This window comes from Canis lupus, chromosome 27 (genome assembly GCF_048164855.1).
Source record: "Canis lupus baileyi chromosome 27, mCanLup2.hap1, whole genome shotgun sequence".
Lineage (NCBI taxonomy): Eukaryota > Metazoa > Chordata > Mammalia > Carnivora > Canidae > Canis > Canis lupus.
The window spans coordinates 14,596,170-14,613,698 of NC_132864.1; the positions used below are offsets into that span (position 1 = coordinate 14,596,170).

Here is a 17,529-nt window from a genome sequence, read left to right on the forward strand (position 1 = left end):
CAGGCTGTTTACTTGTCTGAACATACTTTAGGGGAAGGATTTTGGCTGTTTTGCTCACTGTTGTATCCTCAGCTCCTAATAAAGAGCCTGGCACACAGCTCAATACATGGTAACTATTATTTTTATCAGCACCTTCATCTGTCATAATTCTCAAATGTCTGATTGTTGTATAAATAACTCTTAAGTATGCCAAGAAGCTTTGAGTTAAGTTACAAGACTGACAAGGGCATGCTTTGTTTCAGAGCCACATTTTAGGCCTTTTTTTTTTTTCACTTATTCAACCATTTATCCTTTCATACTAGGAACTAACCCAGGAGTGTGATGAAAAGAAATCCCAGTATGATAGCTGTGCAGCAGGCCTTGAAAGCAATCGGTCCAAATTAGAACAGGTAAGAAGATAGTTTTTATTTTAACAATTTAGCAGAAACTGCCTATGCATGCATGTTTTCACTACACCAATATCAAATGATTCCCAAATCTTTACCCTCATCCCCTGAGCCAGTCTCCTAAGCTCCAGATATCTTTTTTCCTTCAGGCTTGATGTGTGCACACTGAATGCTCCATCTGTACCACAACCACAAAGTCCAGGTCCCCATCATGCATCTCTTAGATTCCCACAGTAACCCAGATCTGTTCTCCCACCTCCATCCTTGCCTTCCTAAGGTTTTTTCCTCCATAGAGAGCCAAAAAAACCTATAGAAATCTTAGGCCACCCTCCACTGCTTCCCAGTTACTCTTAAAATCTAACTTCTAAACTGTGGTCCATGTGCTCTGGTCCTCATCCACAGAGCCATAGCCATACTGGCCACCTTCCTGCACATCAAACAAGCCAAGCTTATTTTCACCTCATGGCTTTTGCTTATAGCTCTTCTCTCTCTGGAACAATCTGCCTCCAACTCTTTGCCTTGATCTCTCCTTTTCATCATCAGGTCTCAGGCTAAATGCTACTTCCTTCTAGAGGTCTTTTCTGATCACCTTATCTAATATTGCCCGTTCAGTCACCCTATCACAGTCTACTGCTGCCTTTTTTCATAGTACTCACTTCTATCTGAAAGTAACTTCATTACCTGTTTCTTCTACTTGAATGATAGCAGGAATCTGTGTTATTGTTCATACTGTGTCCTCAGCACCTAGCACGGAGTTGGGCACACAGTAGGTACTTAATAAATGAATAACTGAAGCTGTAAGTTTTAGAGTGTTATAAGTAGTCTCTAGAAAAGATTGTAACCTCTGGTAAACAAAATTGTAATCAAAAAAGAAAAAATTATGCTTATGGCATTTTACTGTACATTTAAGGTCATCCTCTCTGTATTTTATTATTCTTTCAATAATGTTGCCCATTTAAAATTATATATTGTAGGAAGTCAGAGGACTCCGCGAAAAATGTCTTCAAGAAGAAAGTAGATACCATTACACAAATTGTATGATTAAGGTATAACAAAGAAAGTGGATCAAAAACTTTTCTGAGATTTTTCTGGATCAAGAACTTAACTAAACCTTAGTCTTTCCACCTAGAACCTAGAAATACAGCTTCGTCGAGCTACCGATGAAATGAAGGCATATGTCTCTTCTGATCAACAAGAAAAAAGAAAGGCAATTAGGTGAGTAATTTTGTTGTTTCTACCTTGAGTTACTTAATGTTTCCACCCATACACTTTTTTTTTTTTACTAAATTTTTAATTTAAATTCCAGTATAGTTAACATACAGTGTTCTGTTAGTTTCAGTTATACAACATAGTGATTCAGCAATTTTATACATTACTCAGCGCTCAGCATGATAAGTATACTCTTAGTCCTCATAACCTATTTCACCCAATCCCCCATTTGCCTCCTCCTCTGGTGTGTTCTCTATAGTTACGAGTCTGTTTCTTAGTTTGTCTCTCACTTTTTTTTCCCTCTTTTTCCCTTTTTCCATTTGTTTTGTTTCTTAAATTCCACATATGGGTAAAATCATATGGCATTTGTCTTTCTCTGACTGGCTTATTTCATTTAGCATTGTACTCTCCAGCTCCATCCATGTTAATACAAATGGCAAGATTTCATTCTATTTTATGGCTGTCTCCTATAGAAGCTTTATAAACAAGGTGGAATTACTAAATTACTAAGATTAGGGGTACTTAAATAAGCAGATACTAAGATATTATTTAGGATTAAATCTTGTTGGGGCCCCTGGGTAGCTCAGTTGGTTAAGTGTCTGCCTTTGGCTCAGGTCATGATCCCAGGATTCTGGGATCGAGCCCCGTGTTGGTGGGGGCTCAGCGGAGAGTCTGCTTCTCCCTCTCCCTCTGCTTGTGCTCTCTTTGTCTCTCTCGAAAAAATAAAATCTTTTATTTAAAAAAAAGGATTAAATCTTGCTGAACATCTTCTGGATAATCCAGCCCTACTACCTAAGTAGGAACACACGTAATTTTCTTGTTGGCTTGCTTACTTTTCTTTTTTATCATGTCAAAAAAACATACAACATGAAATTTGCCATTTTTACCAGTTTTAAATATATAATTCAGTTGCATTGATTACATTCACAATGTTGTGCAACGATCACTGGTATATAATAACAACCCCTTTTCATCATTCCAAACAAAAAAACTCTTGTAATAATTAAACAATAACTCCCCATTCTCTGCCCCCAGGAATACATATAATTTCATGGTTCCTTTTTTATAAGCCCTAAAATTGATCTATTTTTAAGTCCCACGTGGCCTGGACTCTTGTCATCTGCCTGCTCATTGTGTAGTATGTGACTTGTATTTCAGCTAGAAGCTGTGTGTTTGTAGTGTGCCAGCCTTCAAAACAAGGAAGGATGTGTAAATACCAGTAGCCCTTATATGGTGATTTTTTTGATAATCCAAGTTTGTAACATACTGTAATAAATCAAATTCTGCCTAAAAAAAATACATTTATAGTTGAATTGCTAGCTGTGACAAAATGCAGTAATTGAACAAGATAAGCTGTCTTTGCCCCTTACCACAATTCAGATAGATGTTTAACTTTACCATCCAGTAAGAACTTAAAATAAAGGATTCACATTTATTCTAGATTGCAGTTGAGATTTTTAGTGGCGTATATATCAATGTTATAAAAAAGGAATCTAGTAAACGGAATGTTGCAGAGTCTAATTTTTTAAACCTAAAATGCCCTGGAATGCAAGCCAAACTGAAAATGTCCTATAAATAGAACAATATTTTTTCTAGTATTCTGACATATTACACATATTAAATGTACTCATTCACATTCTTTGAATATAACCTTTGCTCAAATAAATTTGTATGGTCAGTGGTAACATTTTATAAATGTGAGAAGTTACTTTTATTCTTGTAAAAAAGAAGTTTTAGAAATTAAGTTCCATTTCTTCCATTACAATATAAATAATAAAGAAGGAAATATTCCCCCTGAACTATATTGGTTTTCTGGCCAGATATTCTTCTTCATCATTTGAAAAATCATCATAAACCTTTACCATTCTTTTGTTTTCCTATAGAAAAATATTTTGGGGATCCCTGGGTGGTGCAGCGGTTTGGCGCCTGCCTTTGGCCCAGGGCGTGATCCTGGAGACAAGGGATCGAATTCCACGTCGGGCTCCCGGTGCATGGAGCCTGCTTCTCCCTCTGCCTATGTCTCTGCCTCTCTCTCTCTCTCTCTCTCTCTCTCTGTGACTATCATAAATAAATAAAAATTTAAAAAAAGAAAAAGAAAAGAAAAATATTTTGCCCTGACGAGAGTAGTACATAAGAATATTATGAATAAAATGCAGTTGGGCAGCCCGGGTGGCTCAGCGGTATAGAGCCGCCTTTGGCCCAGGGTGTGATCCTGGAGACCCAGGATCGAGTCCCATGTCAGGCTCCTGCATGGAGCCTGCTTCTCCTCTGCCTGTGTCTCTGCCTCTCTCTCTCTCTCTCTGTCTGTCTAATAAATAAATAAAATCTTTTAAAAAATAAAAAATAAATAAAATAAAATGGAATTAATTATACTCTAAACTCATCAATACATGTTTAAAATATTGTTATTATAGACAAAATATTTTTATTGTTATCCCATTTTCTACTTTTATGATATTTTTTAGTAAGACCAAAGGTCTAAGAAAAAAATTGTCTACAAATTTTATTTGAAGGGACAGCATGTTTTATTTCAAAGTACTAAAGAGGGACTCCTAAAATTTTCTTTCTTTTTTTTTTAAATATTTTATTTTTTTATTCATTCAGAGAGAGAGAGAGAGGCAGAGACACAGGCAGAGGGAGAAGCAGGCTCCATGCGAGGAGCCCGACATGGGACTTGATCCCGGGTCTCCAGGATCACACTGTGGGCTGCGGGTGGCGCTAAACCGCTGCGCCATTAGGGCTGCCCCTAAAATTTTCTTTCTAACCTGGTTTTTCCAGTCCTGAGTTTTGTGACCTTGGGCATATCATTTCCTCATCTATAAAATAAGGAGAACAATTTATACTACCAAAGATCAAATTAAATATAATACATGCAGCGGTTATTTGGAAATTGGACAGGAAACAGGACAAGCACTGTATTATGTTCTCTTCCTGAAACCCCAGGGCATGCTTGGTATGTAACAGATGCTCCATAATTATTTCTTGGATAAATTCATGAAATAAATTAAAATAATTACATATTAGTGTAATATGGTAAAAGAGCATGAGCTTTTGTCTTCTTGTTAAAATATAAATGAAAATTCTAAAACAGTTTGGACATTTCTCAGTCCTAGGGTAATAATTGAATTATTTAAAGCTCTCCAAACTTGTGGTGCCTGTGTGACTCAAGCCACTGACTTGATTTTAGCTCAGGTCATCATCTCAGGGTTGTGCGATTGAGCCCCATCTTGGGCTCCACCCTAAGCTTCAAGCCTGCTTAAGATTTTCTCTGTACCTATACTCCTCCCTATACTCCTCTGTCCCTATACTCCCTCGCTAAAAAATAAGTAAATAAAGCTATCCAAACTATATCAGTAAGTTCTTAAGGAATATATCATTTACAATCTCCTAGCTATTTTTACTGGAAAGCCGGAAAGGTAAACAGTTTGACTTAGTATCTCATAAATTTTAAGGTCAAAATAAAAGTTCATCAAGTTTGTGTTTATTCCCCTCCACTCTCATTTCCATGTCCAAATTCTGCCTTCAATCCAGCTCTTTAAGGACTTTGAGTACTTTTTTTTTAAGATTTATTTATTTATTTGAGGGAGAGAGAGTGGGAGCAGGGGAAGTGGCAGAGAGAAAGGGAGAGAAGGTCTCAAACAGACTCTGTGCTGAGTACGGAGCCCGAGGGGAGCCTGGATCCCAGAACCCTGAGATCATGACTTGAACCAAAACACCAAGAGTGGGGCGCTTAACCAACTGAGCCACCCAGGCACTCCAAGGACTTTGAGTACTTTTGATTGCCATTCTCTCCAGTCTAGTCACGTTTACCTCCCTTTCTACATGAATGTGAATCTTCCTTCATTTTAAGCTGCTAGAATTTCTCTTTGTGGTTTATGATTTCTTACATTTCCAGTTTTGTGCTGTTTAACTTCTTACTACGATGTAGCTTTACACAAAAACACTGTCTTTTTCTAAATTTGAAGTCTAAAGTTTCTTTTATCTTCTTTTTATTATTGGTTCCTTTGTCCTCATCCTTCAATCTTTGTCCTTAACACTTTGAGTATCACTTTTTGTCTTATGGAGCATTACAATATAATTATACTTTTGGGGCGCCTCTCTGGCTCAGCTGGTAGAGTATGCGAGTCTTGATCTTGGGATTGTAGGTTCAAGCCCCATGTTGGGTGTACAGATTACTTTTAAAAAATTTTAAATCATAAAAAAAATATATGCATAATTATACTTTTGTTTAAAAATCCAATACAGGGCAGCCCCAGTGGCACAGCGGTTTAGTGCCACCTGCAGCCCAGGGTGTGATCCTGGGGACCCAGGATCGAGTCCCACATCAGGCTACTTGCATGGAGCCTGCTTCTCCCTCTGCCTATGTCTCTGCCTCTCTCTCTCTCTCTCTCTTTGTGTCCCTCATGAATAAATAAAATCTTTAAAAAAAATCCAATACAATATTATTTGTATCTTTTTATTTTTACTTGAAAATTATTTGGGTTTCTTTAGCTTACAAAAGAAATGCTTGTAAAAATAATAGTGACCATTATGAAGTATAGTACACAAAAACTGAATGTTGTCCATATTGTCATGCCTATTGTTAATATTTTGGTGTAGGGGCACCTGGATGGCTCAGTCAGTTGAGCATCTGACTCTTGATTTTGGCTGACCTCATGATCTCAGGGTTGTGAGATTGAGCCCCTGTCAGGCTCTAGGCTCAGTGCAGTCTGCTTGTCCCTCTTACCGTGCTCCTTCCCCCCCGACTTGCAATTATTCTCTCTCTCTCTCTCTCTCAAATAAATAAATAAATACCCTTTAAACAATAAAAATAAATAAATAAAAATATTTTGATATATAATTACTCCATATTCCTTTCCCATGCATTTGTGTGTGTGTGTGTGTGTGTGTGTGTGTGTGTGTGTGTGTTAGCAAATGCATGGGAAAATCTTGTATGTATATGTATACAAAAATCAGGTTAAATTACTTATACAGTTTTTATTTTTTTAAGATTTTATTTAGTCATGAAAGACAAGAGAGAGAGGCAGAGACACAGGCAGAGGGAAAAGCAGACTCCATGCAGGCAGCCTGATGTGGGACTCAATCCCAGGACTCCAGGGTCACACCCTGGGCCGAAGGCAGGTGCTAAACCGTTGAGCCACCCAGGGATCCCCTACAGTTTTTCTCTTAATTATTTATCTAAAATTCTCTCTTTCAGTATTTATAGCTCTACCCCTTCCTTTTTACAAGTCTATATTATTCCTTTGAATGGATGTACCATAATTTATTTAAATATTTCCCCATCTATTTACACATAGTTTATTTGCAGATTTCACTGTTACAAGCAATGGTGAGGTAAACAGTCTTTACATATATTTTTAGTTATGAGAATTTTTCTTTAGGATGACTTCCTAGAAGTAGAATTGCAGGATTAGATGTTATATAATATTTATTTAAAATGTGTATTCTAAAGGGCAGCCCCGGTGGCGCAGTGGTTTAGCGCCTCCTACAGCCCGGGGTGTGATCCTGGAGACCAGGGATCAAGTCCCACATGGGGCTCCCTGCATGAAGCCTGCTTCTCCCTCTGCCTGTGTCTCTGCCTCTCTCTCCTTCTCTGAATAAATAAATAAATCTTTTTTAAAAACTAAAATAAAAAATAAAATGTGTATCCTTTCTCCTTTCTACAAACCTCTTCAAAAATAAAGTGTGACTGGGGTGCCTATCTGGCTTAGTTGGAAAAGCATGCAACTTGATCTCTGGGTTGTGAGTGCGAGCTCCACCTTGGTTGTAGAGATTACTTAAATAAATAAGAACTTAAAAAAATAAAGTGTAACTTAAGCAAATGTGTTACCATTGTTTTAAGTGTAAATTAACCAGAAATAGTACTCAACATTTTAATTCTCTTTATTTCTTATGCAGTGTTTTGTAGGTTTTTTTCCCCATAAATTACTGTTTACTAGAAGAATTGACAAAAGATGGGGAAAGAGTGTGTTTGGTAATGGTTTTCATTCTGACTCCAATACTCTAAACTATGTTGTCTAATATGTTTATATTGATAAGTTAATTTATAATTTAGTTGTATGATCAAATCAATTGAAGAAAATTGAAGCTAAATCATTATGTTGATTTCCTAGGGAGCAGTATACAAAAAATATTGCTGAACAGGAAAACCTTGGCAAGGTAGGAATATATTATTTATTTTTTTAAGTGTGTCTAATTCAGGCTGTTAGTACATGATTTTATTTTATTTTTTATTTTTTTAGTGCATGATTTTAATATTCTTTTTAAAAGGTTATAGTACAGTTTTCTTTTGTTTTTTTTTTTAATTTTTATTTATTTATGATAGTCACACAGAGAGAGGGAGAGAGAGGCAGAGACACAGGCAGAGGGAGAAGCAGGCTCTATGCACCGGGAGCCTGACGTGGGATTCGATCCCGGGTCTCCAGGATCGTGCCCTGGGCCAAAGGCAGGCGCCAAACTGCTGCGCCACCCAGGGATCCCTATAGTATAGTTTTCAAAGGGAAATTGCATCTTTCTTAATCTCTTGCAAAAATGAAGACTCTTCTTCAGGAATTTATGAGTAGAGTGTGTGTATACAAAAGTGAAAGCACATGGATTTTTGGAGAAAAACAAATCTAGTTTTAATTAACAAGGAGTTTGGGATCCCTGGGTGGCGCAGCGGTTTAGCGCCTGCCTTTGGCCCAGGGCGCGATCCTGGAGACCGAGGATCGATTCCCACGTCGGGCTCCCGGTGCATGGAGCCTGCTTCTCTCTGCCTGTGTCTCTGCCTCTCTTTCTCTCTCTGTGACTATCATAAATAAAAAAAAAAAATTAAAAAAAATTAACAAGGAGTTTATGAGAAAGTTCTGGATAAGAAACAAAACTGCCACGTGTAATAAACTATAACTTTTTAGATAATACTCAGGTATCTCTTTATGAGATAAGTATGAATTTATTTATTTAATAAAGACAAAGCTCATTACTGTGATCCAGACACTGGTCCATGCCCTTCACATTGATTCATTTAACACACATAATCAAAAAACCTTCCTTATTATTCCATATTCAGCTCCTTCCCTGCCAGTCTTATGAAAGCAGGAATATGTGATTAAGTCTTGTTTTCTCAGTTCTCTAAGACACTCCTAGTAGAAGAGGTGGTAGATAGTAAAGGCCTTGACCACCAGGACTTAAATGACCTAATTCATTGATTATTTTAATTGACTTCATAAAGCAACACATTTGACAGTAATTTTAAAAATACCAGCTCTGTCGTTCTTTTTTTTAAAAAGAAACATCTATGGGGATCCCTGGGTGGCTCAGTGGTTTAGCGCCTGCTTCAGCCCAGGGTGTGATCCTGGAGTCCTGGGATCGAGTCCCACATCAGGCTCCCTGCATGGAACCTGCTTCTCCCTCTGCACTTCTCTCTCACTCTCGCTCTCTCTCTCTCTCTCTCTGTGTCTCTCATGAATAAATAAAATCTTTTTTAAAAAATCTATATTTATCAACAACTCAGGACCAGTCATCAAGTAGGCTAGCTTCAGTCCTAGGTTTGTAGTTCTGAACAAGCCCCTTAACCACTTTGGAGTTCACTTCCTCATATTCAAACTGAAATAGGTAGTTTAAAATTTTTCAATTAAATTACCTACATGAGTTCTAAGATTATCTTCAATGATTTTAAATCTGAGTTGCAGGGGATCCCTGGGTGGCGCAGCGGTTTGGCGCCTGCCTTTGGCCCAGGGCGTGATCCTGGAGACCCGGGATCGAATCCCACATCGGGCTCCCGGTGCATGGAGCCTGCTTCTCCCTCTGCCTGTGTCTCTGCCTCTCTCTCTCTCTCTCTCTGTGACTATCATAAATAAATAAAAAAAAAAAATTAAAAAAAAAAAATCTGAGTTGCATAGTGAAGGCTAACCACACTTCACTAAACACCATTTTATGTTTCTTAGTTTCACTATTGAAAATTGAAATTTCTTATTAGTTTTTCTAATAAGAAAGTCAAATTTGTAGCACCCTAGTTAGGGATTGTTTAGCTGTAGTTTTTCTTTAAAAATAATGGCTATATATGGAATTTCTATTCAAATGATCATGAGTCTGAAGCTTGCCCATTCTGAAAGTACAAATGAAAAATAAGGCTTTGTTTCATTTTTAATGCATTGTATAATTAAGCTCTTGGTCTGACTCGATTGATGGCAAAATTATTCATCCTTATTTACATTTTCTTTTTTCTTTTTTTGAGAGAGTGCAAGCAGGGGTATGGGACAGAGGGGGAGGAGAGAGAGTATCTTAAGCAGGCTCCACGCTCAGCACAAAGCCCAAGTGGGACTCGATCTCATGACTCTGAGATTGTGACCTGAGCTGAAATCAAGAGTCAGACCCTCAACCTACTTGAGTTACCCAGGCACTCCTCATTTTGGTTTTTTAGATTTATTTATTTATTTATTTTAGAGGGAGCAGAGAGAGGCAGAGGGAGAGAGAGAAAAAGTCTTAAAACAGGCTCCACGTGGAATGCAAAGCCCAATGTGGGGCTCATTCTCATGACTCTGAAATCACAACCTGAGCCAAAACCAAGAGTCGGTTGCTCAACCAGCTGTGCCACCCAGATGCCCCTTTATTTACATTTTCTGGTTTGAATTGTTAATTAAAAAATATACATGTATCTCTGCTTTTATATAAGCACTGAATTGGCTTCCATAAACCTATTAAGTAATATTCTAAAGTTAAACTTTAGAAAATAAATGGTATGGAAAACAATAACATAATTACTAAATAGACTTTTGTAAAGTCTTTTGAAAAAGACTCCTTTAAAAACTAAAAAACGGGCACTTGGGTGGCTCCGTCGATTCAGTGCCTGCCTTCAGCTCAGGTCATGACCTCAGGGTCCTGGAATCAAACCCCATATCCGACTCTCTGCTCAGCAGGGAGTCTGCTTCTTCTGCTCCCTCTCCCTCTATGTTCTTTCTCGCTCTCATGCTCTTTCAAATAAATAAAATCTCTAGAAAACCATATGAAGACATTTATTATGGAAAATTTCAAGTCTAATAAAAGTAGAGAAATAATGTAATGAATGAATTTATGTGTAACCATCAGTCAACTTCAATAATTAAACTCATGACCAGTCTTGTTTTTTCTATAGTCCCATCCATTCCCACCCCAACTCATTTTTAGGTGAATCTCAGAGATCTTATTATTATTTTTTTGGTCATATTTCAGTTTGTATCATAAAGGCTGTTTTTGAACATAACCACATGCCATTATCATGCCAAAAATAATTTAACATAATTGCATAATACCAAATGCCCAATGTTCAAATTTCCCTGATTGTCTCACAATTTCTTAATGGTATATTTGTTTGAATCAGGATCCTAATAAGAGTTCATACAGTGCTATTAGTTAATATAGCTCTTAAGTCTCTTTCTCTAGGTTACTCTTTCATCTTTTTTTTTTTACAATTTATTTGTTGGAAAGTTAAAAAAAAAAAAAAACTGGTTATTGTCCTGATGCGTTTCCAACATCCTGAACTTTGCTAATGCATCCCTGTGGTGTCAACTACATATTCTTCTGTCCCCAGTATGTCCTGTGAATTGGTAGGTAGATCTATAGGCTTGATTAAATATGATTCGATATTTGGAAAACATACTTTATAGGTGGTAGTATATACTCTGTCCAGAAGCTCTGTTTTTATAATGTAGGCAGCCAATGAAATCACTTCCTAGATCCATTAAGTCATTAGAGATTGCAAAAGGATGACTTTCTAATTATGTTGTTCCTTCTTCATTTATTGGCTGGAATAATTCTGTAAAGAACAATTCCTTATCAACTACCTAGTTACCCTAAGGTACAGTTCATATAAGAAAGGCAGAATAACTGCTTGATTTGCTTATTTGCTGCTTTTCAAAATGATGAGTTTTTTTTAAACATCCTTGACAAGTATCTTTATGAATCTTAGATTTAACTTATTAGATATGTGTTGATCTATTTTAATTACTATTCCTGTCAGTGCTCAAATTGTACCATGTTTGGCTACTGGAAGTCTCTTGAATCCTTTTGAAATATTTTTGAAACAATCCTGCTAGACTTTGATGGCTTATTTTCTGGTATGACAAAACATTCCAGAGTCGTCCTGTACATGTCTTGTTCCAAACCTAGAATTGGCCATTTCTCTAAAAAAGTGTTCATCTGTTCTTTCTTTGTGATTTGTGAATAAATGCCCATCATGTTAATGTAAATAAAAAATGAAAGGAAACCTTAAAACTGATTCCTTCATTCTATCAGAGATATTGTGAGTTCTGTGCGCCTTCTTCCATTTATGGGATGACATGCCACACTCAAAAGGAAAAAAAGAAATAATTTTATGTTTGAAAGCATATATTTTAATCAAGTTGTAAACAATCACTAGAGATTTTTGGGTTTTAAGATTTAGTGTGATTATCAAGAATTAGCTTTCATCCAAACATTTCATGTTAGGTAATATATTTTCTCATATGAAAACGTTCCTCTCTTTTGTTTTGAAAAGTATGTGGATAGATGCTTTGTGTAGAGAAATATTTATCAAACCTGAATCCTTTCAAAGACCCAAATGTAATTGCTAATTACAGTGTGGCGTTTTACTGCAGGATCTTTGCAAAAGTGGTAGCAGCAGTCTGACAAGTGTATTTTAGCAAAAGGAGCCATTGATTAGCTGATCCCCCAATTGTCAGTCTGTATCGTTTAAGAAACAGTTCCTCAATCCTCTCCTTGCTAGAGTAGATCTAAAACACCAAACCTAGCCTTTCAAAGTCATGATAGCCAAAGTCTTTGAAACCAGCATAGACTGGACATCCACAGCCCTCCTCACGCCAACTGAGTTTTTGGAATTATACCAGCCAATAGTGCTACGATTCACACTACCATATACTAGAATTTGCCTTATCAAGTACTGTGGAATACTGTACTGAAAGTTATAAATTCCCTCACCCCTATTATACCACCTCCTCTTTAAAGAGCAATGAAATCTGTGACGAGTATTTTTTGTACAACTATCAACAAAACAGTAATATTAAAAGTAAATTATATACTAAGGCAATTGCATTCATAAATTTAAAGGTTTCAAATACACATGGTTATGAAGCACATTAAATTTAATGTTTCTGACACAGATGGTACCCACATCCTGTCTTCGGTTTCTTTAAATAACTTACAGGTTGTTGGGATTTTTGGCAAAGAATTATTCCAATAACATAAGAACATTTATAGCTAAGTAGTACCTTAATCTTAAAATCATTCTAAGAACTCTTAAAATTCTTGATCTGACTTACCACTTTTGTTTTAGTTCATTAGGACAAAAATATTTGTCAGATACTTTAAGTTTTTATTTAAATTCCAGTTAACATACAGTGTAACATTAGTTTTAGGTGTGCAACAGTGATTCAGCACTGCATACACTACCTGGTGCTCCTCACAAGTGCACTCCATAGTCCCCATCACATCAACTATTTAACCCATCCTCCCACCCATCTGCCCTCTGGTAACCCTCTGTGTTCTCTATAGTTCAGTCTGTTTCTTGGTTTCTCTCTCTCTCTCTCTCTCTCTCTCTCTCTCTTTTGTAACATAGACTTAAATAGATGTATTTGCATGCCAGGTATTGTGTCAAAAATTTGCTGGCTATATTTAAATTCTATTTTTTTTAAGGTTTTTTTTTTTTTTTTTTTGAGAGAGAGGGGGCACAAACATGGGGAGGGGCAGAAGGAGAGGGAAAAGCAGACTCCCCACTAAGCAGGGACTGGACCCCTGGTCCCAGTACCACGGGACCACTACCTGAGCTGAAGGCAAGTGCTTAACTGATGGAGCCACCCAGGTACCCCCAAATTCTGTTTTCTTAATTCTGCTCTGCTTTCTGTTGCTATTTGCTGATATTAGCCATAGCTGGGGAGGGCAGTCTTCAGTAGAGTGTTTTGAATCTAGTCCTCAGCTTAGTTTAGCCTATTATCTGGGCAAGTACCAATGACCAGACTTCTCATCTGTGTCCTTAAATCAACTAACTATGAGATCAATCATATGCCAAGAGAGGAAAGGATGGGGATGTTTCTCTCTTACCTGTTTCCGTGTCTTTGGTTGTCTTTCTGTCCTTGGGGGTTTCTCACGTTCAGTGTCACTGTGTGCATTTCTGTCACACTGCGTTTCCTGATGTGTGCACTATCATCATCTCTGTTTTCCTCTGCTTACCTGCCTACTTTCTCCTCTTCTTTCCTTCCTCTCATTGCCTCTTTCTGCTGTGCCTCCTTTCAGTCACCCTTTCTGAATTTGCCCTGAGGTTGAACCAAAGTATATATTTACAATTTATTGAAGGTTTTCTTGTTTATAATTTTAGAGTCTGAGTAGAACAGTTTTGACAAAGGGAATCATACAGGCTATTAGTAACACAATTCTGGGGGCACCTGGCTCACTTAGTTGGTAGAGCATGAGACTCTGAATCTCAGGGTCATGAGTTTGAGCCCATGCTGGGCATGGAGCCTACTTAAAAATAAATAAAAACAGGGGATCCCTGGGTGGCGCAGCGGTTTAGCGCCTGCCTTTGGCCCAGGGCGCGATCCTGGAGACCCGGGATCGAATCCCACGTCGAGCTCCCGGTGCATGGAACCTGCTTCTCCCTCTGCCTATGTCTATGCCTCTCTCTCTGTGTGGCTATCATAAATTAAAAAAAAAAAAATTCTGAAAAGGACTTGGCCTATTTAGTACTGTACTTTTTTAAAAAATCACAAAACCTTCTTCCTGAGGAATATATACATACAATTTGATTTATTTGGACGCATATAGAGCACACACAGATTCAGGAGAGAATATAATATTTAATAATAATAACAACATATATGATAGTTTATCAAGTATTTCCAGATCTATTATGTCATGTGAAAAAATAATCTTATAACGCAGATAATTTTATAATTATCCCCTATTATCAACCTTAATTGACAATTGAGAAAACTGAGTTCCAGAGAAATGGTATTACTTCCAACAAATGGAAGTAATACCAGGCTGGTGACAAAGCCACATTTGAAACCAAAGTCTTCTGACTTCCAAACTTCTCATTCTTTTTAACATATCATGATACTGTTCACTTTGCTGATTCCCTTTAATTTTTCCTTCCCTTTCTATTTTCATATTATTTTTAACTTAAGGCTTCCTACGTCTATAATCAGTTTAATTTTTATCATCTTAGTCTTCATACATCTCAGGAGAACCTGGTTTCATTAACTGTTATTCATCAGATGTACACCATATCATATTCTTGTGATGATCACAATAGAAGTAAATCCCTGTAACTGAGATTTAATCATTCTTGCTTTGTTTTGTTTTTAATGGTAGAAACTCCGAGAAAAACAAAAAGCTGTACGAGAAAGTCATGGTCCAAACATGAAACAAGCAAAAATGTGGCGTGATTTTGAACAGTTGATGGAATGTAAGAAACAGTGCTTTCTGAAACAACAAAGCCAAACTTCCATTGGTCAGGTAATTCAGGAGGGAGGAGAGGACCGGCTGATACTCTGAATTCATGTGTCATCATTTGAGGTTTTAGTTGATATTACTAGATGTAATATAAATTGTGTAAGCACAATCCCATAATGTATTTATTTTCTGGAAAGTAATTTGTACAACATTTTGCTTTCAGATTAGCATTCCCTGTTAAGTTTCCTTGGAAGAAAATGTTAATAAGTTAGATCTAGGTTTTAAAGTTTTTTAAAATGAAAACAGCTTTTATTGTTTTGCTTAGTTTAGATATCAGTGGTGTCTTAGGAGTTTTATGAGACAGGAGACTACGTTTACTCTCCATAAATGTAAGCATATGTCCATTAAGAAGCATGTAGTTTTCTTTTTAATGCAATAACCCAATGGCTTAATGTTCTTCTTAATCTTTTTTTAACTTTAGAGGAATCTTTTAGGAACTAATATCTCTTGTTTTGAAGAAACATTTATCTGAAGTTCAGCAATTCCTACAGTTTCACTTCAGTTTCTCTTTCTTCTGTAAAATTCAAGAAAATTTACTATTTTAAATAACATATTTGTTCTGTCTGTATTATTTAAAGACAAATAAAACTTGGTGCACATATGATGGCTATTTATTTTTTAATTATATAATTGTGTCAAATTATTTTTTAACTATTCATGTTCTAGTATTAAATTTAAGGATTTTTACTTATTTTCATTCAAAATCTATTATAGTATTTAGGTCTTACGGACTGTTATTTTAAATATAAAAAATAGTAATAGAATATAGAAATTATCATGTGCTAAAAAGCTACAATAGGATTCCAAGTGAAATTCAAGAGTCCAAAGTGCTTCTAATTTCTGCTTCATTTGGACAGAGTACTTGAAAACTTCTTTGATTTTTCCTTAAAGAAAGATGAAATTCGGGATCCCTGGGTGGCGCAGTGGTTTAGCGCCTGCCTTTGGCCCAGGGCGCGATCCTGGAGACCCAGGATCGAATCCCACATCGGGCTCCCGGTGCATGGAGCCTGCTTCTCCCTCTGCCTGTGTCTCTGCCTCTCTCTCTCTCTCTGTGACTATCATAAATAAATAAAAATTAAAAAAAAAAAAAAAAAAAAAAAAGAAAGATGAAATTCATATGGTACCTTTCATTTCAGTTTCATTATACTTATTTAAATGTCTTTCCCTTAGGTGTGCCTGGGTGGCACAGTTGGTTAAGTATCCAACTCTTGATTTGGGCTCAGGTCATGTTCTTAGGGTCCTGAGCTCTCATCAGCCTCCACACTCCGCACGAGTCTGCCTGAGACTTCTCCCTCTGTCCCTCTGCCCCATGCTTATTTTCTCTCTCTAAAATAAATAAATCTGGGATCCCTGGGTGGCTCAGCGATTTAGCGCCTGCCTTTGACCCGGGGCGCGATCCTGGAGTCCCAGGATCGAGTCCCACGTCGGGCTCCCGACATGGAGCCTGCTTCTCCCTCCTCCTGTGTCTCTGCCTCTCTCTCTCTCTCTCTCTCTCTCTCTCTCTCTCTCTCTATGTCTATCATAAATAAATAAATCTTTAAGAAAAAGCAAAATAAATAAATCTTTTTTAAAAAATGAAATGTCTTCCCTTTAGATTTGAAAACTCAGATTTCAGATTATTCTAGATTATTAGCATGTCAGTCTTGGGTTAGTTCTCTGTAGCTAGCTATCCTGGGATGGCAGTAAGAGGCAAAAAACATTTCAATGAAAAAGTTGTTTCTACCCTGTGCAAAACATACAAACTTGATTATGGGATCTCTTTGTTTCCAAGTAGGTTCTACTCTTACTTTTTGTTTGAAAGCTTCTTTCTTGGTAATCAGAGAAACTTACCAGCATGGGAGAGTATTGGTAACTCTAGGAGCTATCGCAAGAAGAGATGGGATCCATCAGAGCAACGAAGAACTTACCAATAAAGTGTGGAAAGAAACTTCTTGGGGCGCCTGGGTGGCTCAGTCAATTAAGCATCTAACATTGGCTCAGGTCATGATCCCAGAGTCCTGGGATGGAGACCTGGCATCCAGTAGAGCTTACTAACCAGCAGGGAGCCTGCTTCTCCCTCTACCTCTGCCCCTCTCCCTGAGCTCTCCCTCCCTCTCTCTGTCTCTCCCTCTCTCCCTCCCGCTCACTCTCTTTCTCAAGTAAATAAATAAAATGTTAGGGGAAAAAAAGAAACTCCTTTTAATTAATTTCAAGAAAAAAAGAAGCATTTTAATATTATTATGTGGTTTGAATCTGGTCCTTAGGTTACTTTATCCTCCTATTTGGACAAGTATCAGCTACCAGAATTCTTATTTGTGCCTTTATTTTTTTTAAAGGTTTTATTTATTTATTCATGAGAGACAGAGAGAGAGAGGCAGAGACACAGGCAGAGGGAGAAGCAGACTGCATGCAGGGAGCCCAATGTGGGACTTGATCCTGGGACTCCAGTATCACGCCTTGGGCGGAAGGCAGCGCTAAACCGCTGAGCCACCCG

The 17,529-nt window shown here is 37.3% G+C and overlaps 1 protein-coding gene across 14 annotated transcripts in view; it reads left to right on the forward strand.

The window, feature by feature from the left end:
* Window positions 1-17,529, forward strand: part of IFT81 (intraflagellar transport 81) — a 106,928-nt gene that overhangs the window by 68,012 nt on the left and 21,387 nt on the right. For 4 of the 14 annotated variants that reach the window (XM_072802470.1, XM_072802479.1, XM_072802472.1 and 1 more), the window contains exons 15-19: window positions 303-389; window positions 1,361-1,432; window positions 1,516-1,601; window positions 7,709-7,754; window positions 14,916-15,059. In XM_072802470.1, coding sequence (XP_072658571.1) covers window positions 303-389; window positions 1,361-1,432; window positions 1,516-1,601; window positions 7,709-7,754; window positions 14,916-15,059 — 435 coding nt within the window. Of the gene's footprint in view, window positions 1-302; window positions 390-1,360; window positions 1,433-1,515; window positions 1,602-7,708; window positions 7,755-14,915; window positions 15,658-17,529 lie in introns of those variants that run through there. The other 10 variants (XM_072802475.1, XM_072802478.1, XM_072802474.1 and 7 more) reach the window with 10 other exon arrangements.